The sequence below is a fragment of the Chiloscyllium plagiosum genome, chromosome 40 (assembly GCF_004010195.1).
Source record: "Chiloscyllium plagiosum isolate BGI_BamShark_2017 chromosome 40, ASM401019v2, whole genome shotgun sequence".
Taxonomy (NCBI): domain Eukaryota; kingdom Metazoa; phylum Chordata; class Chondrichthyes; order Orectolobiformes; family Hemiscylliidae; genus Chiloscyllium; species Chiloscyllium plagiosum.
In genome coordinates, this window is record NC_057749.1 from 18,747,905 (window position 1) to 18,775,598 (window position 27,694).

The 27,694-nt window shown below is 42.0% G+C and overlaps 1 protein-coding gene across 3 annotated transcripts in view; it reads left to right on the forward strand.

Annotated features, from left to right (window-relative positions):
* snupn (snurportin 1) overlaps positions 1-23,924 on the forward strand; it is a 39,703-nt gene extending 15,779 nt beyond the window's left edge. Inside the window, exons 4-9 of one of the 3 annotated variants that reach the window (XM_043680519.1) lie at positions 7,826-7,930; positions 9,552-9,648; positions 14,689-14,786; positions 15,458-15,538; positions 22,371-22,451; positions 23,450-23,924. In XM_043680519.1, the coding sequence (XP_043536454.1) occupies positions 7,826-7,930; positions 9,552-9,648; positions 14,689-14,786; positions 15,458-15,538; positions 22,371-22,451; positions 23,450-23,803 (816 nt within the window). In that variant the 3' untranslated portion in view covers positions 23,804-23,924. Of the gene's footprint in view, positions 1-7,825; positions 7,931-9,551; positions 9,649-14,688; positions 14,787-15,457; positions 15,539-22,370; positions 22,452-22,994; positions 23,422-23,449 lie in introns of those variants that run through there. The other 2 variants (XM_043680520.1, XM_043680521.1) reach the window with 2 other exon arrangements.
* Positions 23,925-27,694: the final 3,770 nt, after the last annotated feature.

Below are 27,694 nucleotides of genomic sequence, written 5' to 3' on the forward strand. Positions count from 1 at the left end.
AATGAACCAGACCAGGTCATAGAAGTATCAGTGGGGGAGCATTTTCGGAACAATGACCATAATTGTGTAAGTTTTATTATTATTGATCAGAATAAGAGTAACCCTCGGATGAAAGTACTAAATAGGGGAAAAGCTAAGTACCACAATATTAAGTCGGAGCTCAGGAATGTAGATTGGGTGGCTATTCAAAGGTAAGTCTACACCTGTCATGTGGGAGTCTTTTGAAGACCTGTTTAGAGTTCAGGACCAGCATGTTTCTGTGAAAATTAAGGATAAGGACAGCAAGAATCAGGAGCCTTGGGTGACAAGAAATTCAGAGCTCAGTCAAGAAAAAAGGGCTAAGCAAGGTTTGGAAAACTGAAGACAACAAAGCCCTCTAAGAAGCCAAAGACAGCAGGAAAGAACTCACAAGAAATTAAGAGGGCTAAAAGGAGCCATGAAATGTCTTTGGCAAGCACAATTAAGGAAGAACACCCGAGACCTTTCATGTGAATATAGGGAGCAAGAGGGTAACTAGGGAAAGGATAGCTTCACTCCAGGACAAAAGGAAAGCTGGAGAAAGTGGATGAGATCCTTAGTGAATACTTTGCATAGGTATTCACAAAGGAGAAGGACATGGTGGGTGGAGTCTAGAGAGGGGTATGTTGATATTCTAGGGCATGTGAACAAAACAGGAGGTGGCATTGGGTGTTTTAAAAGCATTAAGGTAGACAAACCCTCAGTAGTTGATGGGATCGAACCCAAAATGCTAAAGGGACACCTCAAGAGGAAATGGCTGGGGCCTTGTCTGAAATCTTTGTATCCTCTTCCGTCACAGGAGAGGTCACAGAGGACTGAATAATAGCCAACACTGTTCCTTTGTTTAAGAAGGGTAAAAGGGATAATCAGAAAAATTACAGGCCAGAGAGCTTTACATCAGTTGGAGGGAAATTGTTGGAGAAAATTGTTAGAGATACAATTTACTCACATTTTGGAAAATATGGACTTATCAGTGATAAGCAGCATGGCTTTATGCAGAGGAAATCATATCTGTCAAACTTGATAGAGTTTTTTTAAGGAAGTGACAACGATGGTTGAGGGTAGGGCAGTAGATGTTGTCTACGTGGACTTCAGCAAGGCCTTTGACATGCTCCCTCATGGCAAACTGATACAGAAAGTGAATTCACATGGGATCTGCAGTGAGCTACTGAAATTGATGCAGAACTGGCTCCATCGTAGAAGATGGAGAGTAGTGGTGGAAAGGTGTTTTTCTGACTACAGGTCTGTGACCAGTGATCCACAAGGATTATTGCAGTTGTCTATAATATATAAATGATTCGAAGGAAAATGTAGGTGGCTTGATTTGCTTGGTTTGCAGATAACATAAAGATTTGGGGAGCTGCAGATAGTGAGGAAAATTGCCAAAGGATACAGCAGGATATAGATAGCTTGGATACTTGAGCAGAGAAGTTGCAAATGGAGTTTAATCTGGACAAATATGAGATGAACTGAAATGTTGGAGATCACAGTGGGTTAGGGTGTATCAATCAAGAGAGACCAAGCTAATGTTTCGAGTTGAAATGACTTTTCATCAGTCTGTGATCTTTGGCATTTTTTTTTGTTTTCAATTTAGATTCCAGCATCTCCAGTAATTCGCCCTTAAATTTGAGATGATGAATTTTGGAAGATCTAATGCAGGAGGGAAGTATATAATCAATAGTCAAACTCTTAGTAATTTCAACATGCAGAGGGATCTGGGGTACAGGTACATAGTTCCCTGAAAATGGCAACAACTGTAGATAATGTGGTCAAGAAGTCATTTGGCATGGTTTTCTTCATTGGTCAGGGCATGGAATATAACGCTTGGTAATTCATGTTGTAGCTATATAGTACATTAGTTCGGCCACATTTGGGATATTGTTTTCAGGACTGGTTGCGACACTATCAGAAGGAATGTTGAGGCTTTGGAGAGGATACAAAAATGATTTACGCAGCATGGTTTGGAGGCTTTTAGCTATGAGGATAGATTAGATTAGACAAACTTGTTTTCATTAAGACACCAAAAGAATGGGGGGGGGCTGAGTTAAAAGAAGTTTACAGAATTATGAGAGGTATGGACAGTATGGTTAGTCAGAACCTTTTTTTTTCTGAAGGTTCAGTTACTAGGGGACATAGACTTGAGGTAAAAGGGGTAAAGTTTAAAGGAGATGTGAGAGGCAGGATATTTTTAAGAGAGTGGTAATTGCCTGGAGTGTGCTGCCAGAGGAGGTGTTGGGGCTGGATACAACAGCAATGTTGAAGTGACATCTTGACAGATATATGAATAGGTAGGAAACAGAGGGATACAGACCACGTAGAAACACAATTTTTTTTTTTGTTTAGAAAGTCGTCATGTGTCAGTGCAGTCTTGGTGGGCCAAAGGACCTATTGCTGTGCTGTACTGTTCTTTGTTGTTCATTTAGCTATGCAAAGGGGTTGATTAACTAAACATAGTTTCTGCTGTGTTCAGGATTTTTTTTAAGCAAGCTAATTGTAGGGTCATAGAGTACTATAGCATGGAAAGACACCATTCAGTCCAACTCATCGTATTAACCACACATCCCGTTTGCCAACATTTGGCCCACTTCCCTCCTAAACCTTTCTTATTCATCTGTCCATGCAAATGCCTTTTAAATGTTATAATTGTACCCGCCTCCACCACTTCCTCTGGCAGCTTGTTCAATACGCACACCACCCCTCTACTTGAAAAGGTTTCCTCAGGTCCTTTTTTTTTTTTAAATCTTTCCCCTATCACCTTAAACCTATGCCCCCTTGTTTTGGACCCCCCCTCTCCCCCTCCCCAGGAAAAAGACCTTGGCTATTCACACTATCTATGTCCCTCATGATTTTGTAAACCTCTCAGAGGTCACCCCACAGCCTCTGACAGTGCAGGGGGAAAAGCCTCAACTTATTCAGTCTCTCCCAATAACCCAAGCCCTCCAGTCCTGGCAACATACTTGTAAATCTTTTCTATACCCTCTTAGGTTTAATAACATCAGGAGCATACCTGAAGATGGGCTTATGCCCGAAATGTCAACTGTCCTCCTCTCTTGCTGCCAGACTTGCTGTGTTTTTCTTTTTGCAGCACCACCCTTTTTGACTCTTATTTTGTGATTAGTCAGGTTTGGGAGCAGTCCATCATTTGGTTAGCATAGAGGACAATGCCAGATTCACTTTGCCAGTGGTCTACTGCACTGAGGAAGGCGTGTGCATCGATTGGTCTCTTCCAAGAATTAAACCCTGGCTTAAAACACACAACATTTGATGAATTGGCAAGTTCCCTGTGTGCAGGAGCTGTGCTCTCTTTTAGGTTTAGTGTATGTGATCTTGGTCCAATTACAAAAGCTTTTTAATATTGCTTTAAAATTTATTGTTTTTTCCAGTAAGGGAAATTGGGAGAGGATCTAAAATGGAAAGTATCTTAACAAATCTTTTGCTTTAATGTGCATACACCTAGAATTTTTCTTTTAATTAGTTTCTTGAAGATGGGCATTGTTGGCAAAGTCTAGCATCTCCAATTATCCTTGAACAGGGTGAGCTTCTGCCTTGAGCTGTGTAGACCATGTTGTGAAGAACCACTGACCTTGCTGTTCAGGAGGGTGTTCCAAATCTTTGACCAAATGGAAACAAAAGAATGGCATGTTGTTCCACGTCAGGTTGACTTGGCGTTGTTTGTGTTTACATGCAGCTGCTGCCTTATTTCAACTCAGCAAGCGGTCACTAAATTTCAAGTTGCACTCAAAGAATATGAGTAGGTGAGCAAAGTTTATCATTTTGTTCTATTTGTGCTCAGCAGTTTGTAATGTCACTCCAGGATAGATGCCCACATGTGCTCCAGTTCGTCAATACTATTGCTTTGTATTGTACGCCTGCACCAGTCACCTAAATGCACAGACATAGTTAATAATGTGTGCTGCCAGTATGCAACGCTGTGTTATAGGGGTAAACATAGCCTTTTCTGTGAACCTGCCAACTTTTGCGAATGTTGAAACATAAAAGAAAAACATTACCCGTAAATGATCTGAATGGAAGGTCACCAATTGAACCTTTTCCTGCGTCGAGTTCCAGTATTTGGCACAGACGTTTCACTGAAAAGGGAAGTAGCACTTGACCTATTACTCCTGGTTTTTGGTCTTTCAAGGAATTGAGTGATGTGGGAAGCAGGTTGTGAGTGACGCAGAAGATCAGCCATATTGTACTGAATGAGGTAAAAACACATTCCACCCTGACCTTAAATTTACCTGGACAATCTCTGACACCTCCCTCCCCTCCCTGGACCTCTCCATCTCCATTAATGACGACCGACTTGACACTGACATTTTTATAAACCCACCGACTCCCACAGCTACCTGGATTACACCTCTTCCCACCCTACCTCTTGCAAAAATGCCATCCCGTATTCCCAATTCCTCCACCTCCGCCGGATCTGCTCCCAGGAGGACCAGTTCCACCACAGAACACACCAGATGGCCTCCTTCTTTAAAGACCGCAATTTCCCTTCCCACGTGGTCAAAGATGCCCTCCAACGCATCTCGTCCACATCCCGCACCTCCGCCCTCAGACCCAACCCCTCCAACCGCAACAAGGACAGAACGCCCCTGGTGCACACCTTCCACCCTACCAACCTTCGCATAAACCAAATCATCCGCCGACATTTCCGCCACCTCCAAACAGACCCCACCACCAGGGATATATTTCCCTCCCCACACCTTTCCGCCTTCCGCAAAGACCGTTCCCTCCGTGACCACCTGGTCAGGTCCACGCCACCCTACGACCCACCCTCCCATCCTGCCACTTTCCCCTGCCACCGCAGGAACTGTAAAACCTGCGCCCACACCTCCTCCCTCACCTCCATCCAAGGCCCCAAAGGAGCTTTCCACATCCATCAAAGTTTTACCTGCACATCCACTAATATCATCTATTGTATCCGTTGCTCCCGATGCGGCCTCCTCTACATTGGGGAGACTGGGCGTGCGTGCAGGTGTGCGTGGATATAAGTGTGTGTGTGCGTGCGGGTGCGCGTGCATATATGTGTGTGTGCGCGTGTGTGTGACTCTGTGAGTGTGAGTGTGCTCCCCCACTCACCCATTGTACTCTATGCTACTTTCTCCCCACCCCCACCTTCCTCTAGCTTATCTCTCCAAGCTTCAGGCTCACTGCCTTTATTCCTGATGAAGGGCTTTTGCCCGAAACGTCGATTTCGCTGCTCGTTGGATGCTGCCTGAACTGCTGTGCTCTTCCAGCACCACTAATCCAGAATATTGTATTGAATGACAGATCTGCCCTGAAGGGCCAAATGGAAATGTTTTCTCATATATAATTGTGTCCATATGACTACAGTAACTCCGTATGATGAGTGGATTTTAGACTTTCATGCCTCTTATGTGGGCTATCTGTGCTGTTTGCAACTGGTTGGTTGACTTCAACTAGGCCTGGATTTTGATGCATATAAACGGGGCCTTGATTTAGCAGTTATTTTCATCCCCAACATTACCAGTTGCAGTATGGCACATGTACTTGGCTTGAGATAATTCTTAGCACCAAAGTCTTTTATCCTTGTGTAGAGACACAGCCTCCAATTGCTGCACCCTCTGCAGCGTGTGGATTGCCTGAGATTGCACATCTGATAAATGGGAGATTCTGGGTTCAGGCTTATTCTTGATATAACTTGATTGATGAAGGAAAGAGGTTGCATTATTGTAACACCTTACAAAACCTCAGTGCTTTACAAGCAACTGTTTCTTGAAGTGGGACGTGTTCTGCATGTGACACGAGAGTAGATTTGTACTCAGAATGGTCTCACAATCAGCAGTATGACAATGGCCAGATTATCCATTTTCATGAAGTTTATTGAGGGATAAATATCAGGAGAATACAGAGAAGAACCTGATGAAGGGCTTTTGCCCGAAACGTCGATTTTCCTGCTCCTCAGATGCTGCCTGACCTGCTGTGCTTTTCTAGCACCACTCTAATCTCCAGCATCTGCAGTACCCACTTCCACCGAAAAGAACCTCCCTTAAATAGTGCTATGGGATCTTATACCTTCATCTGAGAAGAGAGTTGGAAAGACCGTACCTCCTACAAGGTAGCCCTTCCTCAGTATTACACTCGAGGCAGTGTTTTGTACTTATGTCTCTAGAATGGACTTTCAAACCACAAGCTTCTGATGTGAGAGTGCATAGCTGACTCACTGAAAGATAAGTTTGTGATTCTTGAGCAGGAGACACACTTGTAATAATTGGCCTGTATGAAAAATGTGCAGGCTATATATTTTTATTTTTCTGTATCTTTAATCGTGGACTGAAGTTGGAGAACAGGACTATTGTAAAAGTAAGGAAGGAATTGTTTGGGTTCTATTTATTTGTTGTAAATAGTAGGTTTGCTAAGTGAGAAACCTGGTCCATGTTTTCTGTTAGCTTGAGTCTATTTAGCAAGTAAATTGGGGATTTTTGTACTTTAATAACAAATTTTAATTTTTGTGATGACTCCGAGTTTAGTGCACTATCCCAATGAGGTGTAACAGAAGGTCTGAGGAGGGGTCACTAGACCTGAAAAGCTAACTCTGATCTTCTCTCCACAGACCTGCTGAGCTTTTCCAGCAATTTCTATTTTTGTAACAGAAGTAAAATGTTTTCTCATTTAATTGGAGAAATAAACAATACACAGGATTCCACAAAGACCAAAAGATTTTTAAGACTTCTGTATAATCATTTTCTATTAACATCCACACAGCCAGTTGGTGACTAGTAGTACTGTAGCAAATCTTTATTTGGTTTTACACTTGTTACAAGCACATACAAGCTTAACTCAGTTTCAGTCAGTACCTATTTATACTGCTTTGAGTGACCAATTAAACCAAATAAGTGTTAGTGTCTTAACGGGGCACTCTAACAAAAATCAAATGTTCAAATGAAACATGAAATATTTAAATTGGGTGTTGTTGTAGGGCGCGATGATGCACCCCAGCCCTGTGACACTCCAGTTGTGGAAGACCCAAAGTATATTGGTGGATTGCATGTTTCTTCTCTCGAGAGACTAGAGTGCAGGCCTCCATCTGTGAGGAGGACCTCTGATCTGCTTGCACTGGGTTAATTGTATCTGTGTAAATTTATCTGGGTAACCTGTTTTGGAAATGATTTGGAAACCTGTTGGACTATAACCTGGTGTTTTGTGATTTTTAACCCTGTTTTGGAAAAGTCTTGACACATCGTCAGGGCAAGTGGGACTTGAACCCAGACATTCTGGCCTCGGGAAAAGGATACCATCACTGCACCACAAGAGTCCTACTATGTCTGGGTGTTCAAGTGAAACCCCAGGTAATGCTTGTACACCACCTATATACTATTAAACACAATTAATACACAACTTACGTTTTCCAAGGAGAGCATAGATGTGGAATGCTCGTCTTTGAATTGGTTTTCTCCTAGAACAAGTCCTAATGAGCTTTTAAATGACAACAGAATGTACTGCAAACACTTTCCAGGCAGTATCTGTGGAGAGACTCATCTGTTTTGAGCCAAATATTACTTCTTTGGAATTATACAACTCAAAACAATAACTTTGTTTCTTGTTTCACAAATGCTGAGTTTTTCGGGTGTTTTCAGGTTTTTGAAATTTCAGATTCCCAACATCTGCAGTATTTTGCTTACAATTCAGTAACTATATTAATTCTCTTTATTGCTTTAAGCATTCATATTGCGCATGTGGAATATCTTAAGTATACCAGTGCAGTGTAAGGAATTTGATACTTCCTGAGCAACTTTACAAAGAAGTTGTCTGTAATTGGCTGTGCCTCTGTTTCTTGCAGTTGATGCTTTCTGAGTGGCTGGTGGATGTACCCAGTGACCTGATTGAAGAATGGCTGCTGGTGGTCTGTCCTGTTGGCAAGCGGACTCTCATCATAGCTTCCAGAGTAAGTACAGAATGCCTGAAATCCCTTCTGCCCTGCACAATTGGTCAAGCCTTGTGGCTGCCAGATGTGAATTCACACAATGTGCTCCCTTTAAGAGTGTTGCAGTATTAATGTAGGATACAATGGTGCAAAACTGTCAGAGACTAGCAGTCACAATCCACTATTCAGCACCAACATTTGAGCAGCTTCACCTGCATGTACTGCCAGATTGGAAAAAAAACTGGGAATTGTTTGATTTTTGGGGTCAGAAAAGGGAAAGTCCTGGCATGGAAGTCAGGAGAGAGAATTTCATACTGATGTAAGACAGCGGTACATAATGGATAGGCCAGCAAGAGATTGTTGATGACCTCAAAGAATCTGAAAAGATGGAGCTGTGATTCATGTTATAAAAATGTGGAAACTACTCGTGTATAAACAAGCTATAGATTAAGAAGAATGATGCGCAAGAATTAATTTTAAAAATTAATGTGTGCGCGATGTTTCTGGGGAGAAGTCAATGTCACATATTAAGCATTTAAAACGTTGCATCTATTAATTGGTCATCATTGACGTATATCAATCCTGACTTTTGTCAGAGCTGCTTTATTAGAAACCAGGCAATGAATGCCTGCCAGGGTGGTGTGAAAGAATCCTGTGGAGTGAACAGGGGGAAAGGAATAAACTGAAGGAGGCACAGAGCACCCCCTAAAACCAAAAGAAAGGAAGAAAATATATTGTACGCTATTGTAGACAATGTAGATTATCACACAAAATTATAAAAGGTTGTGAATGGGCAATAGCAGATGCATTTCAATGTAAACAATTGAGGTTATCTAATTTAGTCCAAACCAGGGTAAATCAGGTACTTTCTAGACAGTATGACGTTAAATACAGTGGCTATCCAAACCATTTTGGGGTCCAGTTGCTTTGGTCTTTAAAATGCCACAGATGGGTGCGGCAAATAATTTAGGAAGACCATGGAATGCTGGCTTTTATATCGAGAGGATTGGAGTACAAAGATGCAAAAGTCATGATGAAGTTGTAGATTCCATTTGGAGTGCTACTAGCATATCTGAGCATCACACTCCAGGAAGGATATATTGGCCTTGGAGGGGCTACAATATAGTTCTACAAGCATGAAATCTGGATTTCAGGGGTAAATTATGAAGAGATGTTATACAAATTAGGCCTGTTTTCTCTAGAAGATTAAGGGGTGGTCTGATTTGAAGTTTTCAAGATCATAACAGGAAACAACAGGGTAAAAAAATATAAACTATTTCCACTGTTTGGGGAATTCTAGAATTAGGGGGCATAGTCTAAACATTAGGACCAGACCATTCAAGAGTGATGTTACAAAGCACTTCTGCATACAAAAGGGTTGTCGATGTTTGGAATTCTCTTCCACAAATGGCAGTTAATTGTAAAACTGAGGTAAATAATTTTTTTTAAGTGAAGATACTAAGGGAAATAGGCCAAAGGCGGGTATATGGAGTTAGGCCACAGATTGCACCATGTGGCACATTGATACGCGGAGGGAGGGGTCTTATAAACAGAAGACACAACAGAATAGTGGGAAAGTGAATATGAAGCCAAGACTCTGATTTGATTCACTAATAGTTTCTGTTGGATTCCCTTTGGTCAGGGGAGCACAGCAGCATATACGAGAAGTGGTTTCTGCGTAAACAGGTTTCCCTCACTCCTCCCTGGTGGAAATCGGCACAACTCTGCTACAGGCAAAGGTAAACACCAGATTTTTAAAATTTGTTACTTTGCAGGATATGGACTCCGCTAACTGGGTCGGCATTTACTTATCTACTCATTGGAATTTCGAAGAAAGAGAGGCGATCTGAATGAAGCATGCAGGATTCTTCAGGGGCTTGACAGGATAAAGGCTGAGAGGATGTTTCTCTTCTTGGGAGAGTGTAGGACCAGAGGACATAAATTAACATCCCTTTATTTGGAATCTAAGACTGAGATCAAGAAGAATTTCTTCTCTCTGAACTCCTTATCACAGAGACCTGTGAGGGTAGAGTCCTTGTGTCTATTTAAGGTTGAGATAGGTTCTTGATCATTTGGGGAATCAAGAGTTATAGGGAGTGGTCAGAAAGGTATGCGTGAGGAATGTCCGAGCAGCCATGATCCTGTTGAATGGCAGAGCAGGCTAGAGGGGTCGAACAGCCTACTCCTGTGCTTATTTCTTATGTCCTGTCCCTAATCACCATTGAGAAGGTGGAGTTGATCTGGTACCTTGGACTGCTGTGGTCCACTTGGTCGAGGTAGACCCATAAGGCTGATGGGATGTAGGGGGGTGGGGAATTGTTCTGGGATTTAGAGTCAGGATGGTTAGTGACTTGGCAACCCTTTTGCTCCTAAATAGTAGAGGTTGAGCATTTGGAATGAGCTGATGAATAAGCTTTAGTGAGTTGCTTTAATAAATTATAGTTTTTAATGAGTTTGCTCAATTTGAACAGAAAGATCTGCCCTCATGCTGTTTCATGACCCACGAGAGACAAAATAGAACACAGGATTAGAATTGCATGGTGTTGGAAGGGAGTCATTCAGCTTTCTGTGCCTATGTTGGCTCTCTGAAAAATTCCTTCCTCCCACCCTTTCCCACTGCACTTCAAATTAGTGTTTTTTTGCGTTCCAAATATTTAACCAACTTCCTTTTTAAAAAGGTTCCATGGATTCTGGTTCCACTGCTGTTTCTGATCAGGAATTCTATATTCTAACAAATTCTGCAATGAAACCTGCCTGACTTCTAATATAAGAACATAAACTATCGACCAGTGGAAATAATTCTTTCATATTTCCGAACATGGAACAGTCCAGCACAGGGAAAGGCCCTTTGGCCCACCATATGTGTACCAACCATGATACCATTTTGAACTAATCCCATCTGCCTGCACATGGTCTGTATCCCTCTGTTCCCTACCTGTTCATGTCTGTCTACGAGCCTCTTAAACCTTGCTGACATATCTGCTTCAACCATCTCCCCTGGTAGTATGTTCTAGCCACCTACCACCCTCAACTTAAAAAAACTTTCCATACACATCTCCTCCTTTTAAGGTCTCGCCTTAAACCTAGTATTTGATATTTGCACCCTAAAAAAGACTCTGATTATCCATCCTAACTGTGCTGTCATAATTTCATGTACTTCTATGATCTACACCTCTGCCACCACCTCTAGTGAAAACAGTCCAAGTTTATTCAATCTCACCTGATAGCTAATACACTCCAATCCAGGGCAACAATCTCTTTTGCACCCTCTCAAAAATCTCCACATCCCTCCCTATAGTGTTGCAACTAGAACTGCAAAAAAACCTCCAAATGTGGCTTAACTGAAATCTTACACAACTGCAACATGACATATCCAGTGCCCTGACCAATAAAGGCATGCCATAAGCCGCCTTTACCGCCTTATCCACTTGTGTTGCCACTTTCAGGGAGCTATAGACTTACACCCCAAGATCCCTCTGCGTATCAATGCTCCTAAGGGTCCTACTATTTACTGCATACTTCCTCTTGCATTTGACCTCCCAAAATGCATCACCTTACATTTGTCTGGATTAAATTTCATCTGTTGTTTCCTATCTAAGTTTCCAACTAATCTATATCCTGCTGTATCCTTTGATAAGCTTCCTCAGTGTCCACAATTCCACCAACTTTTTGTGTCATCTGTGAAACTTCTTAACATTTAAGAGGTCCCAGCACTGATCCTTGCAGAACACCACTATCAACAGACCTCATCAGAAAAGCACCTCTCCACGACTATCCTCTATCTTCTCTGAGAAAGCCAATTTTGTATCCAACTTGCCAACTCACCATGAATTCCATGCAACTTAATCTGCTAGACCAGTGTACCATGAGGGGCCTTGTCAAATGCTTTAGTAAACTCCATGTAGACAGCATCCACTGTCCTGACGTCCGTCATCTTCACTTTTTCAAAAAAGTTTGTGAGACAAGACATCCCTTGCATAACGCCATACTGACTATTCCTAGTAAGTCCATACTTTTCCAAATGCAAGTAAATCCTGTTCCTAAGAATCTTTTCCAGTAATGTTCCTACCACTAATGTAAGGGTCAATAAAACTCCACAAAATTTTGCACATAGTTCCCAATGTGTACTATGGCCAAGTTTCATGTTGATGAGATTTGCCCATTATCAGCGGTAAGCAGTAAACATTTAAAAATTGGACAATCTCCAGTTAGCTGCTTTTCCTGCTAGTTAGCAGCAGCTGTATCTGCTTCTCAGCACAGAGGTGATCAAAGTTTAACAAGGTGCTGACAGCTGATTGCAACTGCAGCATGAAATCCAAGTGCCTAAAGTCAGCAGAGTTTTGTCTGGAGCTGAGAACAGAGCAAGAACTTAGTGAACTGTTTGAGTACTAGAGAAGTGGTGCCTTTGGAACTGACTCCTGTATTGGGGGTGAATATGTAGTACAGGCGCTGCTTATGATAACTGTTAACAACTGTACTGAGATCAGATCAATGTTCATCGTGTCTTTCACCAAGGATTGAGAGTTCAGACTTAATGAGGTGCTGTGATTGATAAGTTTTATGTTTTGTTTTACGTGTCATTTATGCCATTGGGCTGAGAGGTTCATCCCAGTGTCTGCCCTTACTCTGCATGGAGCTGGAAACAAACATCAGCCCTCTGTCAGCTTCAGTATTGCCCCTATCCATTGAGCTAGCTGGCTGAGCTACATTTAAAGAGAATTTTTTTTAAAATTGCCGAAGAAGTGATTACCAACTGAGGTTTGCTGTATGGAGGATGTGTGGAGGTGTAGATTTCTCACTGAGTCTGACAGTGTCTGGGAGCTGACTTCTGAAATGAAACTGTGGCAGGGCACTTCAAAAAAATGTGCAGTTACTGAGATTTATCAATAGATTATAGAGTATCAAAACAAAGAAGTTGTAATGAACCTTTCATTGAATTCTGATTTGGTCTCCGTTGGAGTATTGTATCCAATTCTTTTAGTTTGATTAGAGAAGTTAGGACTGTTCTCTTGAGAGAAGGGTAAAAGTTTACTTGACAGACATGCTGAAAATCATGTAGTGTCAACAAAGGAAGGAACCATTCCCCAATGGCAGGAAGATTGAGACTAGTGGTACCAATTTTGAAATGAATAGTAAACAAACTGAAGATGAGGGAAAAAAAAATTCTCCATGCTGAGTGGTTGGGATCTCGTGTGCAGACTTATAGAATCATACAGCATGGAAACAGCCCCTTCAGTCCAACTTGTCCATGCCAACCAAGTTTCCCAAACTAAACTAGTCCCACCTGCCTGCATTTAGCCCTATCCCTCTAAACCTTTCCTATTCATATACCTGTTCAAACATGTTTTAAATGTTGTAATTGTACCTGCATCTGCTACTACATCTGGCAGTTCATTCCACACATGAACCACCTGTGGCGAAAGTTCCTCCTCCTATCCCTTTTCAAATCTTTCTCCTCTCATCTTAAAAATATGCCTCCTAGTTTTGAACTTGCCCCACCCTAGGGAAAAGACATTTTTCTATTCCCCTTACCTTTGCCCCTCATGATTTTAAAAACATCTAAGAGGTCATCCCTTAACTTCCTCCCTTCCAGTGAAAAAAGTCCCAGCCTATGTTTCTAACTCAAACCTTCCACTCCTGGTAAATCTTTTCTGAAGCCTCCAATTTAATAATATCCTTCCAATAGCAGGGTGACCAGAACTGAATATGTACTCTGAAAGTAGTCTCTGTAACATCCTGTACAACCTCAACTTGATATCCAACTCTAGACTCGATCTGACCAATGAAGGCAAGCGTGCTAAATGGCTTTTTAACCCCTTTGTCTACCTATGATGCAACTTGCAAAGATGTATGTATCTCAGCCCATAGGACTCTGTTTGACCATATTACCTAGGGCCCTACCATTAACTGTGTAAGACCTATCCTTGTTTGTTTTACCAAAATGCAATACCTTGCATTTACCCAAGTCCTTGAAGGGAAACACTTATGGGAAGGGTCAGAGCAGTGAGACTGGTTGGGTTGCTCTTGCATAATGGGCGGCACGGTAGCACAGTGGTTAGCACTGCTGCCTCACAGCGCCAGAGACTCAGGTTCAATTCCCGCCTCAGGCGACTCTGGAGTTTGCACATTCTCCCCGTGTCTGCGTGGGTTTCCTCTCTCAATCCAAAAATGTGCAGGTTAGGTGAATTGGCCATTCTAAATTGCCCGTAGTGTTAGGTGAAGGGGTAAATGTAGGAGAATGGGTCTGGGTGGGTTATGCTTTGGCAGGTCGGTGTGGACTTGTTGGGCCGAAGGGCCTGTTCCCACACTGTAAGTAATCTAATCTAATAATGCCAGCATGAGCTCCACAGGCTGTATGGTTTCTTTCTGTGCTGTAACTATTCTATTCATCCCTACCTCCTTCATTTATCCCTGAATTCACATCACTAAAAAGGAACAGGTAATGTGATTGCTATCTCATTGGTGTTTGTGAGAGATTGCTGTGTTCAAATTGGCTTTTAATGTTTCCCACTTTAGAGCAATTAATTGGGACTTTTGGTAGTGTGTCTATGTCTGGGTCAGAAGGTAAAATTCAAATCTCACCTTTTTTAGAGGTGTGTCAAACACAAGTGAATAAGTCTATTAAAAGCTATCTACAGCAAATGATTAATTTTCATTAACCCAACACCCCCTGATGCAATGTCATTGATTTGAAAGGCTTGTAATTGAGCTTTAAGAAGGTTATCCTTCTGAATTCTATTAACCTATTTGTTGCTGACTTTTGGCATTTCCTTCTCCAGATTACACCATATTGGACTGTATTTATAGTGAAGTGAACAGAACATACTTTGTTTTGGATGTGATGTGTTGGAGGGGTCACCCAGTCTATGATTGTCAGGTGTGTAAGATAGTAACATTTAAAAAACATCTTCTTTCCTACTGCTCCACTTATTCTGTATTATAATCATAGGACATGGGACATCATTAAGATGTTTCATCTACTTAACAAGCTCCATACAATGCGAGTCTTAAATAGGCTAACATATTAATAAAAAGAATAAAATCAAGTGTGTTTTCAATTTGGCAAGAACATTTTTTATTATTAACCATCAGCTTGATTTAGTTGTTAGCCTAATTTGAGTCAAAAGGTCATGATTAGATCCAAGCACAAAATATAGATGCATGGTGCAGTATTGATTGAGTTGGAGGGACCATTAACATTGAATTTGAATCTCCGTCCGTCTGCTCAAGCAGCACAAAGTGTCCTGAGAATGGAGATGACTTATTGTATCCTGGACAACATCTGGTTATTTTGAGAAGCAGAAGGGTCACCTAGATATTTATTGCCTTGTTGTTTGGGAACCTTGACTTGTATAAGTTGGGTGCTATTTCACCTACAATATAAAGGAATGCAGTTCATAATGTAATGCATTGTAAAGAACTTTGGTCGTGTCCTCAAGACATCACAGATGCTACAGTACTGAAAATTGTTTAATTCCTTGAATGAGTTTGTAAATAATTATTTAGCAAATCATTTTTAATTACTTATATCTTTTTTTTAAAATATAGACAGAGTTCAGATTTTTCTGGCTTCAGTCAAAATTGGAAGAGGAAGGCAAGAAGCTGGCTGAGATAGTGTCTCGCAATCCGGTGAGTGCTTCCACGTTTTCTTATGGCAAGATTTGCGGATTCTAGTCCAAACGGATATTTATATTTGTAGGGATATCATTTATTATTATTAAATATGGCCTGAAGGGAAATCTGAAACCTAATGGAATAAGGGAAAGATAGATGGATATATTAATTGACGATTAATTTGGTGTGAATTGATTGTATAAATACGAGGAGGTAGTAATCAGTGGGCTAAGAATTTTGTCATAGAATTACAGAATTCTTACAGCGCAGACTGAGATAATTCAGCCCATTGTGAATGCACGGGTTCTGTCCCCTAGTACCAATCTCCTGCCTTTTCCCCATATTCCTGCATTTGATTTCTGTCAAAATAATCATCCAATGCCCTTCTTGAACACCTCAATTGAACTTGACACCTGTACATGTTTAGGCCATGCATTTCTTACCCTAACTACTCACTGTATGAAAATGTATTTTTTCTCATGCCACTTTAAATTTATATCTTTTTTAAATATCGACCAAGTTCAGATTTTTCTGGCTTCAGTCAAAATTGGAAGAGGAAGGCGAGAAACTGGCTGAGATAGTGTCTCACAATCCAGTGATTCTTTTTTTTTCTTGTACTAGCATGAATAGCTTCTCCATATCTACTCTATCCAACCAGCTCAGAATTTAACTTCTATCAAGTCTCCTGTCAGCTGCCTTGTCTTGAAAGAGTACAGTCCCAATCTGTTCAATTCTCGTCATAACTGAAGTTTCTCATTTCTGGAACCATTCTTCTAAATCAATTCTGCACTCTCCAATGGATTTACATCTTTCCTATAATGTGGTGCCCACAACTGTACTCAACACTCCAGCTGAGGTCCAGCAGGGATCTCAAGTTCAATGTCACCACCCTGCTATTGTACTATATGCTTCTATTAATAAAGCTGAGAACACTTTGCATTATTAACTTCTCTCTCCGCCTGTCCTGCCACCTTCAATAATCAAGCACGTTGGCATTCAAGACCCTATCCTGTGCCCCCTTTAGCATTGTAGCTCTAGTTTATATTGTCTTTCAATGTTTTCCAACCTCTCCCTTCTCTGCATGGAACGTCATGTCACCTACCCAAACACTACACCAACTTATCAATGTCCTTATGGAGTGTGGTTAAGTGAAATAAAACTCATTAAACATATGGATTTGAATTCTGCGTCAAAACGTGAAGTTTCTAGGTATGGCTACCCACTCCTGTTTTCTGAAAGTGAGGCTGATGACCAGTGGAGAAACGAATACCCATGCGGATCTTTATCTATGAATAAATAAATCATATTTTTAAATGTGATTGAGTAATCAGTTAGGGTGTGATTCATGGAGTATCGTTAACTGAGCTAAAACACTCATTAAAAGTGTGGAATTGAAGTCTGTTCAAGAACAGTTATCGTTTAGTGTGTAATATAATTATTCACTTTAATCTGTCAATTTTCAGGTATTACAGGCATAGAACAGTACAGCACAGTACAGGCCCTTCCGCCGTCAATGTTGTGCTGACCTTTTCTCCTACATACCCTTCATTTTACTATCATTCATGTGCCTATCCAAGAGTTGCTTAAATGTCCCTAATACATCTGACTCTACTACCACTGCTGAGCGTGCATTCCGTGCACCACCCACTCTGTGTGTAAGGAACCGACCTCTGACATCTCCCCTAAATCATCTGCTAATCACCTTTAAAGTTGTACTCCCTTGTGATAGCCATTTCTGCCCTAGGAAAAATAGACTATTCACTCTATCTATGCCTTTCATTATCTTGTACACCTCTATCAAGTCACCTCTCACCCTTCTTTGCTCCAATGAGAAAAAACCTAGCTCTCTCAACTTTTCTTCATAAGACATGCCCTCCAGTCCAGGCAGCATCCTGGTAAATCTCCTCTGCACCCACTCTGAAGTTTCCACAGCCTTCCTATGATGAGGCGACCAGAAGTGAACACAATATTCCAAGTGTGGTCTAACCAGGGCTCTTCAGAGCTGCAGCATAACCTCGCGGCTCTTAAACTCAATTCCCCTGTTCATGAAAGCCAACACACCATACGCCTTCTTAACAACCCTATCAACTTGGGTTGCAACTTTGAGGGATCTATGGACATGGACCCCAAGATCCCTCTGTTCCTCCACACTGCCAAGAATCCCACCTTTAACCCCATATTCTGTATTCACATTCAACCTTCCAAAATGAACCACTTCACATTTTTTCCAGATTGAACTCCATCTGCCACTTATCAGCCCAATTCTGCATCCTGTCAATGTCCCGTTGCAACCTACAACGGCCCTCCACACTATCCACCACTCCACCAACCTTCATGTCATTGGTAAACTTACTAACCCACCCTACCACTTCCTCATCCAAGTCATTTATGCAAATCACAAAGAGCAGAGGTCCCAGTACCAATCCCTGTGGAACACTACTGGTTACCGAGCTCCAGACTGAATACTTTCCATCTACTACCACCACCCTGTGTCTTCTGTGGGTCAGCCAATTCTGTATCCAGACAGGCAGGTTTCCCTGAATCCCATTCCTCCTTACTTTCTGAATGAGCCTACCATGGGTAACCTTATCAAACACTTTGCATGTACACCAAGAAGGCTCTGCCGCCTTCAGCGTGTTTGTCATGATGCAAAGATCACTGCCAAAGGCATAGCAATCTCTTCCCTCTCCTTATGTTTTTCAAAATTTTCAGTACATCCTCCTCCTCAACATCAACCTGTTCGAGCATATCAGCGTGTTTCACACTGCCCTCAGAAATGTCAAGGTCCCTCTCAGTTGTGAATACTGAAGCAAAGTATTCATTAAGGACTCCCCTACCTCCTCTCACTCCAGGCACAAGTTCCCTCCACTATCCCTGATTGGCCCTACCCTCACTCTGGCCATCCCCTTGTTCCTCACGTAAGTGTCAAATGCCTTAGGATCTTCCTTAATCCTGCTAAAGCTTTATCATGCCCCTTCTAGCTCTTCTAAGTCCATTCTTCAATTCCTTCCTGGCTACCTTGTAACCCTCTAAAGCCCTGTCTGATTATTGCCGCCTCAACCTTAAGTAAGCTTCCTGCTTCCTCTTGACTAGATGTTCCACATCCCTTATCGTCCAAGGTTCCTTCACCCTATCATCCCTTCTTTGCCTCAGTGGGACAAACCTATCTAGCACTAACAGCAAGTGCTCCCTAAACAACCTCTTCATTGCTGTTGTGCATTTCCCTGAGAACATCTTTTCCCAATTTAGGTGCCCCAGATCCTGTAATAGCATTGTAACTCCCCCTCCCCCAATGAAATAATTCCCATACTGTCTGCTGCTATCCCTCTCCATGAGTATAGTAAAGGTCAGAGAGTTGTGATCACTGTCACCGAAATGCTCGTCCACTGAGAGATCTGACACCTAGCCAAGTTTGGTGCCAAGCACCAAATCCAATATGGTCTCCCCTATAGTCAGTCTATCTGCACATTGAGTCAGGAATCCTTTCTGGACATACCTGACAAAAACTGCTCCATTCAAACAATTTGATTAGCAAAGCCATTCCTCCACCTCTTCTGCCTCTCTCCCTATTCCTTTTGAAACATCTAAACCCTGGAACATCCAACAAGCATTCCTGCTCCTGTGATATCCCAAGTCTGAAGTGGGCACAACATCGTAGCTCCAAGTGCTGATCCATGCTCGAAGTTAATTATTCTTATTCCTTCTTACTTGGGTTAAAATAGAGACACTTCAACCCATCACACTAACTGCAACATTGTTCATCAACTGTCTGTCCCGAATCACAGATTCTCTGCACACTGTATCTTGCTGTTCACTAGTTATTCCGTCTTCCGATCCATAGCAATGGTTCCCACCCCCCTGTCAAACTAATTTAAACCTTCCTGAAGGACTCTAGCAAACCTCTCGCCTAGGATATTGGTACCCCTCCAATTCAGGTGTAACCTGTCCTCCTTGTACAGGTCCCACCTTCCCCAGAAGGTATCCCACTAATCCACATATCTGAAGCCCTCCCTCCTACATTAGCCCTGCAGTCACGTGTTTATCTGCACTCACTCTCTGTTCCTCGCCTCACTAGCACATGGAGCTGGTAGCAGTCCTGAGATTGCTACTCTGCTCATCCTGCCTTTTAGCTTCCAAGCTAACTCCCTATATTCTCTCTTCAGGCCCTCATCCCTTTTTCCTAGCCATGTCGTTGGTGCCAATGTGTACCACAACTTCTGGCTGCAGCACACCTTCCTTATACACAGTGGCTCTGAATTTCAATTCAGCTTGATAGACTGGGATCAAAGTCTCTTTGTAAAAGATGACACCATGGGAATCCATCATATTAGACTGGCCATAAACCTGACCCAAACTTGTCAATACCCACATGGGTTGTAGGATAGTTAGTACTGAAATTGAAATGTCACTTTAATCAGATGCTGATTTACTTCTGTGTTGGGAGTTCAGAGAGAGCTTCAGTCCTGTGGCAAGCTGCATCTTAAATTTATTGCTAATGAAATTGTTGCTAATTTCTAGCACTGACATCCTTCATTTGACAAGCAGAGAATAATTTCCTTGTCAGCTGTGGAGCATCATCATTAAAAGTGTGACCAATTAAAATTAAATTCCATACCATATTTTACTTCCAAAGGAGCTGAAATAGAGAGGAGGAGTTTGATTCAATTGTGCAGAGTCACAGGACGTGGGCATAACTGGTTAGGCCAGCATTTATTGGTCATTCCCTAATTGTCCTTGTTAGACCTCAGCTGGAATATTGTGTACAGTTATGGGCACCACATTATAAGAAAGATGTAAATGCATTGGAGACCCAATTGCTGTGGGTCTGGAGTCTCACAAAGGCAAGGCCAGGCCAGGCCAGGTGAGGTAAAGATGGCAGATTTCCTTCCCTAAAGAACATTAGTGGACCAGATGGATTTTTCCTGACAATCAGCAGTGTTTTCAGACTGTTAATTCCAGATTTTTTAATTGAGTCCAATTTCCACCATCGCCATGGCGAGATTCAAACCCAGCCCCCAGATTATTACCGGTGCCTTTGGATTAATAGTCTAATCATAATTCTAGGCCATTGCCTCTGATACCTACTTTGCAAGAGATTAAAGGGGACACAGTGTAGATTCACCAGTGACATGTAGACTTAAAAGAATAAATTAGGACTCTGGCAGGTTGCATGTTTAATTGATTTGATCTAATGAAGGTGTTTAAAATGTTGGAATTTAATATTTTGTGGTTTTGAAGCTTGAAAGTTCGTAGCAAATTATCATAGCCAGCAGTCTTACCCTGGTACGCAACCAAAATACCGCAGAGGCTGAAAATCTGAAACGAGAACTGCAAGTGCTCAGCAGGTCAGGCAGCTTCAGTGGAGAGAGAAACAGAGTTAATATTTCGGGGCAGTGGTCTTTCACCAGAAATGAAAGAAGTTACTCATGTACTTCTGTTGGTTTCATTTTTATTTTAGTTCTGGCATAATATATCATATTTTCCTTAGGCAGTATGATTGGTAACTTGTGAAAGGAAGTGTCATTTTTACTGGGCATGTATTTGCTTTGAGGTGCACTTTACTAATATATTCAGAATTTGGGAGAAGATTTGTAGCTCGGGTGCTCGTTGTTGTGGTTCTGTTCGCCGAGCTGGGAATTTGTGTTGCAGACGTTTTGTCCCCAGTCTAGTTGACATCCTCAGTGCTTGGGAGCCTTGGCTCCCAAGCACTGAGGATGTCACCTAGACAGGGGACGAAACGTCTGCAACACAAATTTCCAGCTCTGCGAACAGAACCACAACAATATATTCAGACTCCTACTGTTCTATGCTAAACGTAAATGGGCCTCCTATTTGAACAAGGTGCTCTGTCTCATATATGCAATTAGAAAGAACGTTTATAAAATCTTGAAGCAATACTAAAAAAGTGAACATGGAGACCTGTAAACATGGAACACAATTTTGATTTGAAAGGAAAACAGACTGGATGGTATTTTGGCCCAGTCCTGAACCTTTGTTATAACTCAGCTGGTTAGGCAGTGAAGCATCAAAGACTGAAACCTTGTTCTTCTAAACATACAACTTTTACTTACATACAAGCATCTCGCTTACCATACACCTTGCATCAATTTTGCTGCTATTTTTATGCTTTTGGGTGCTCAAATGATCAGATTAACTAATTAGAGGATCACCGAATTAACCCATTAGGGGCTGGTTCTTTAACAAAACCTAAATATTCAAAGGAAACTTAGAAAACTAAACTAAAATGTCATCCCTGGGGTTGATGCGCTCAGCCACTGCAGTGCCCATTGGTCATAGGAGGGTTCAAACATCCCATTGGACACTGCACGCTTCCTTTCCAGGGGCATTCGGAAGATGCCCTGTGTTAGAGCACAGATGAGCCCCCAGTTAATACTCACTACCTTAAAACTGTTTACAATAGCTGCTGTGAAGAAGTAAGGAAAAACGGATGAAGGCTGATGTGTACTAAGTGAAAGGAAACGTAATGTTGGGACAGAAATTACAGTCTGCAGTTCCAAAATCAAGGTTGAATCCAGAAGCTATGAAGAGTCTAATTGTCAGTTTGAAGAACAGCACCTCATCTTTCAAGTGATTGATGTGAAATATTTGATGTATTTAAAGGGAGTCTAGATAACGTGAGGCAGAAGTAAGTAAAAGATTAGGATAATGGGTGGGTGGGTGGCTGGATTCTTGAGTGGAACATGAACATTGGCATGCACTTGTTTGGGAACCAGGCTCCATTCATCATTTTTTTTAAAAGCTGTTTTTGGCCTGTAAGCCAGTAGTACATTTGGATTGTCAATACTGTTGAGAAGTACAAAGGTCAATCTCTCTCTTCTCTCCACAGTTTAAGTTTGTGGGCCTGCCAAGTTTGCCATGTACACCAGAAGCCATTTGCCAGACTTTGGCTGCAGTTTATCCATTTGAGGTAATTAAAACTGTTCTAAACATGTCTCTACATGTTTCATTCACTCTCCTCTACTCGGTTTTTCTCTAAGTAGCTAGTTCTTTCCCTAAAACACAGCAGATTATATTTTTCTATTACCTCCAATTAGAGTAACATAGATTGCCGAATCTCAGTTGTGATTCCAAATGAGTTCATTGTTAGAAGTGTTATGATTCTCCTGTCATAAGGGAACTTTGATGTATGATAACTCCATTTACCATATTCCAATACACTGGCTTTTCATTCCATTTTAATCTCTGCCATGGTTCACTGGGTTATCATTCTAGTCTGAGTTAAAAGCTTAAATGTTTATGTCCCACTGCAAATGCTTGAGCAGAAAATTTGGGGTGGGGCTGGGGAGAAGATAGCTGAGAGTGCAATAGGTGGTTGGAGGTGGTGGTAAAGGTGATAGGTTGGAGAGGAGGGTGGAGTGGATAGGTGGGAAACCAGATTGACAGGTAGGACAAGTCATGAGGACAGTGGATGAGATGTTAAACTGAGACCTTGTTTGTCTCTTCTCCCTAGCCCCCACCACCACCACCCACCATACACCACCACCCACCAAACACCACTTTGAAGACGAGCAGTGGAATTATCTCCAGTACTCTGACCAATGCATCTGTCGACCATGATCGCTAAAACAGATGACCTCGTCATTTTCACCTTATTGCTTGTGTTCCCTTCAACATAACAGTGATGAGGCTTGTTTAGCTGTGAAATGTTTAGGGAAAGATGCAATGTAAATACTATATATCTGTTTCCTTTTAACTTTTTTGTCTGATCTCTCCCTTTTGTTCCCTTGTCCTCATTTACTCGTTCCCTTTTTGACACAATCTTGTCTGACACCAGACCCCTCTTTCTGTTTGCGTGCTCATTCAGTATTTTAATCATTTTAAGTGTAAAAGGAGTGTGTCAGGATGAATGTGTTTAAGAAACTGAGGTCCCATGTTAAGTTGGGTCCCCCTTCCTCTCCAGAATAGGTGTGTGATCTGAAATGTGCCTTGCAGGTGGATGGGTTGCTGTTTTACCACAAGCAGACACACTACACCCCGGGGAGCACGCCGCTAGTTGGCTGGCTGAAACCGTACATGGTGGCTGACATCCTTGGATTGGCTGTCCCGGCCTGCCCTTTGTCCGTGAAGCCCGAATATGCCAACTCACAAATGCAACAGATAATCGAGCTGAAAAAGAGCAAGGCCGAGGGGTACAGCACTAACCCGAGCAAGACGGAGACCGCTGGGTTGGGCCGATATGAATTGGAGCATCTCTCCACTCCCAAAAAAGCTGGATCATCGCCCTCTAAAATGGAATGCACGAGTAAAATCAGAAGCTGAGTGACTTGGCTGTATGGACAGTGACTGTTCCAAGATGGCAGATCTCCTGCCGGAAACACTCAAAGGACCAGCGCTTCCTGGTTTATTTATTTTAAAAATAAAAGTTACATTTGAGCTTTCATTCCAGCAGGCTCTTATTGAATGGGAATTGTTGAGAGATGAAGTTTGGGGCTTGTGCCTTTGCTTGTTCTTGCAGTTTGACAGTGCACACATTCAGAGTAAGTGGGTTATTTGTCTCGAGCTTCGGTATGTGCTGTTCCTGCACAAGGCTGGTGAGTCAATCATTTAATGAGAGGAAGCAGAATAACACTCACTGGGAACATTCCCATAGTTATACTTAATAAGGGGGAGGTTGTCAGGGCATTTGTGAACATCAAGTGTCTGTTAGCATTTGGTTCTATATTGAGCTGAAACCCAATGAGAGGCTTGAGTTATAAGTTAGCTTTTTTAATACTGCAGGTTAGGAATTGGTGCATTATTTTTTGATATATTGCAGTACAAAGGTAGATGAGCAAATTTTGTCAGAGGTATTGGAAATACAGAGGTTAACTCTTAAGCACATTGTCCATTTGGGTAAAACCATACAGATCTGGAAAAGCTAGCCCTTTCTGAACTCATTTGAAGGTGTGCTGCCATTGAGTCAACTTGTCCTGACAAATCTGTAGTTGCCTGCTGGGCACGTGTGCAGCTTTACACAACTTCCAATCAACATTAAGTTAAAAATCTCACAACACCAGGTTATAGTCCAACAGGTTTAATTGGAAGCTCACTAGCTTTCTGAGTGCCGCTCCTTCATCAGGTGGTTGTCCATGAAGGAGCTGCGTTCCGAAAGCTAGTGTGCTTCCAATTAAACCTGTTGGACTATAACCTGGTGTGTGATTTTTAACTTTGTACACCCCTGTCCAACACCGGCATCTCTAAATCCAATCAACATGATTGTGTCAGCGTTCCTTCCAGTGATGAATGCAGTCCACTTCTCCATGTATGTGTTTGGTTGATCCTCGGGTCATAGGAAGGTTGGAGATGAGCCATCATTTTCAAAAACGAAATGTTGCTGAATTTGAGGTTTAATGTCTCTTCTTGAACAATTGTCCTCTGCAATATCTCTGTGGAAATGCAATAATCGGTTTTGCTGGCTGGAAATCCTGTGTTTTTATTTTGTCTGCTTTATCCCAGGCCATTGTTTCTCAAGGTTGATTTATAGCTTTTCTGAAAGTGTTCAGCACTGTGCTGAGGATGATTGATTGTACTATCCACCAGTCTGGTGACCTGCTTTTTAATAAATCAAATTTCTCATTGTAAAACTGGATGTATTTCAGTGTTTGTATGCTTCTTTGTCACTGATCTAATTACTGCTGAGAAATAGATTTGTGAGCCAAATTTGTCAGCTTTACTTCTAGTTAGCAAAGGGGCGGTGGTGAGACAAGAACCTCCTGGAGTCTCTGCTACAAGACTGAGTTGGCTCTTTGTTGACCAATAACCCCTTGAGCAGGGGTAGTATAGCAAAATAACGTGGTGAGAAAGCTAAATTAAAGCTCACAATTAACCTGACCAAATCTACAGAACATATCCTGTTGTGGACAGATTTTAAAGCCCTCCTCTGAACTGGGTATAGAGGAAGGGTTCTATCCTTTTTAAGTGCAAAGTGGGAAGACTGATAGATGGCTGGACTAATTGAAGTCCTCAATAGATAAGTAATGCCGACTTAAGGGACTCAGTTTGGAAGATACTTGCCATGCAGGCAGCTAGAGAAAACAAATCCATTTGGGAGTTGCTCCCAGGGCAGAGGCGATGACCTCTCTCTTAAAGTCACTGTGTCTGATCAAAGGATCTGACATTGGGAAGTGAGGGGTGATGTGTCATTAATGCAACTCTGCGTTTGGTGACAGCCACCCATCCCTCATGACTCACCCATCTGCCTTGTTTACCTGTGGCTTGGTCCCTTGCTGGTCCTATACCTTGAGGGTCTGTTGCTGTCAGTAACCCCCCCCTCCCACTAATATTACTGCAGTAGTCACTGGTCATCACCTCTGACCCTAGGGGAAGGCCTGCCATTATCTCTAGTGCCTCATCCTGCCCTTGCTGCTTTTTTAAATACACATAGCAGAGGAAGACCCATTACTAATGAATGTCCAGCAGCATTTACTGTATTGTTAATATTAGGCAAGTATGGGTGCCTCCCTTGTTGGGGTTGGGGGCATGGTTCAAAAAATATCCTGTGTGAATTTGGCACTGCTGAGCCTACAAAGCTGGCATCCAATCAGATTGAGATGGGGGGGGGGTGGTGTTGAATCTTGATCTTGGGTGATTAATGTTGCTTTGTATGTAGAATGTTTCAGGGCAGCCCCCTTTTGAGTGGGTGAGGTCTGCACCAACATTTTAGTTGAGTGGTGTGGGGAATATGGCACTTTATAAAATTCAGACACATGTCACTGCAATTTTTCTCCATGTATTTAATCCAATTTTCTTCTAACTATTCCTAGTGAATCTGTATCTACCACCCTATCAAGTAGTGCATTCCAAATCTTAGTCTTTGCATTAAAGAGGTTATTGCTCGTGTCTCTTCTGGTTTCTCTGCCAATCACTTTTAATTTGTGCCCTTAGTCATTGGGACTAGTTTCTGTTTATTTTCTTTCTCCCTCTGTACACTTTCAAAACTCTTTTCATCATTCGCTTAAGTCTAGGTGGGACAGCTGGTGTTTCGTACGTTAAGCATAACTCAACTGTTATAAATAAAAATAATTTTCTGAAAGAATCGCATTTGCTTTTGAATTATCTTAATAACTGCTACAGGGTGGCTTCTGTTAGAGACAAAAAAAACTGCAGCTGCTAGAATCCAAGATAGACGAGCAGGAGGCTGGAAGAACGCAGCAAGCCAAGCAGCATCAGGAGGTGGAGAAGTCAATGTTTCCGGTGTATGCTGCTTGGCTTGCTGTGTTCTTCCAGCCTTTGTTCGTCTACCTTGGATTCCAGCATCTGCAGTTTTTTTGTCTCTAACAGAAGCCACCCTGTAACATAGAGTCATGGAGATGTACAGCATGGAAACAGACCCTTTGGTTCAAACCATCCATGCTGACCAGATATCCCAACCCAATCTAGTCCCACCTGCCAGCACCCGCAGTTATTAAGATAATTCAAAAGCAAATGTGATTCTTTTAGTTTGTACTTGATGTCTCAATTTAACATGACCAGTGCCTCATAGTGTCAGGGACTGGGTTCAACCCTGAGCGAAAGTGCACACCCCAAACAGACCTCCTCCACCATGTCTGTGTGGGTTTCCTCTAGGTGTTCCAAAGATGTGCAGGCTAGGTGGATTAGCCATGGGAAACGCAGGGTTAAAGGGATTGGTGTAATAGCATCGGTCTTGGTGGAGTGGGGGGGTCAGTGTGGACTCAGTGGGCCAAATGGCCTGTTTCCACACTATAGGGTTAACTGTTTTGTTCACCTGTCCCACCACCTTCAAAACATTGTGCACAAACAATTCCAGATCTCTCTCTCTCTATCTCTTTTAAAATGATACATTTTGGTGGCAAGAGCAAGACACAATACAAGCCAAATTGTATCTTTCTTTTTAATATAAATTTCATCTGTCATGTGTCTTCTCAACCTAACCAGCCTGATAATGTCTTCTAGAAATCTATTACTATCTTCCTGATTTTTTTTTAAACTAAACTCCCACGTTTTTCGTCTTTTGCAAGTTTTGGAATTGTGCCCAAAATCCCAATTCCACCAAATTCTTAATGTATTTTAAAAACAGCAGTTATCTTTGTATTTAACTGAAGGGACCAGTATTACCATCAGTTCTGCGATAACACGGTAGTTCCATTCTCATGCAATCCTGTGCTATAAGAAAATCACGTAATAGCAGCACCATTTAAACTAATGGGGCCG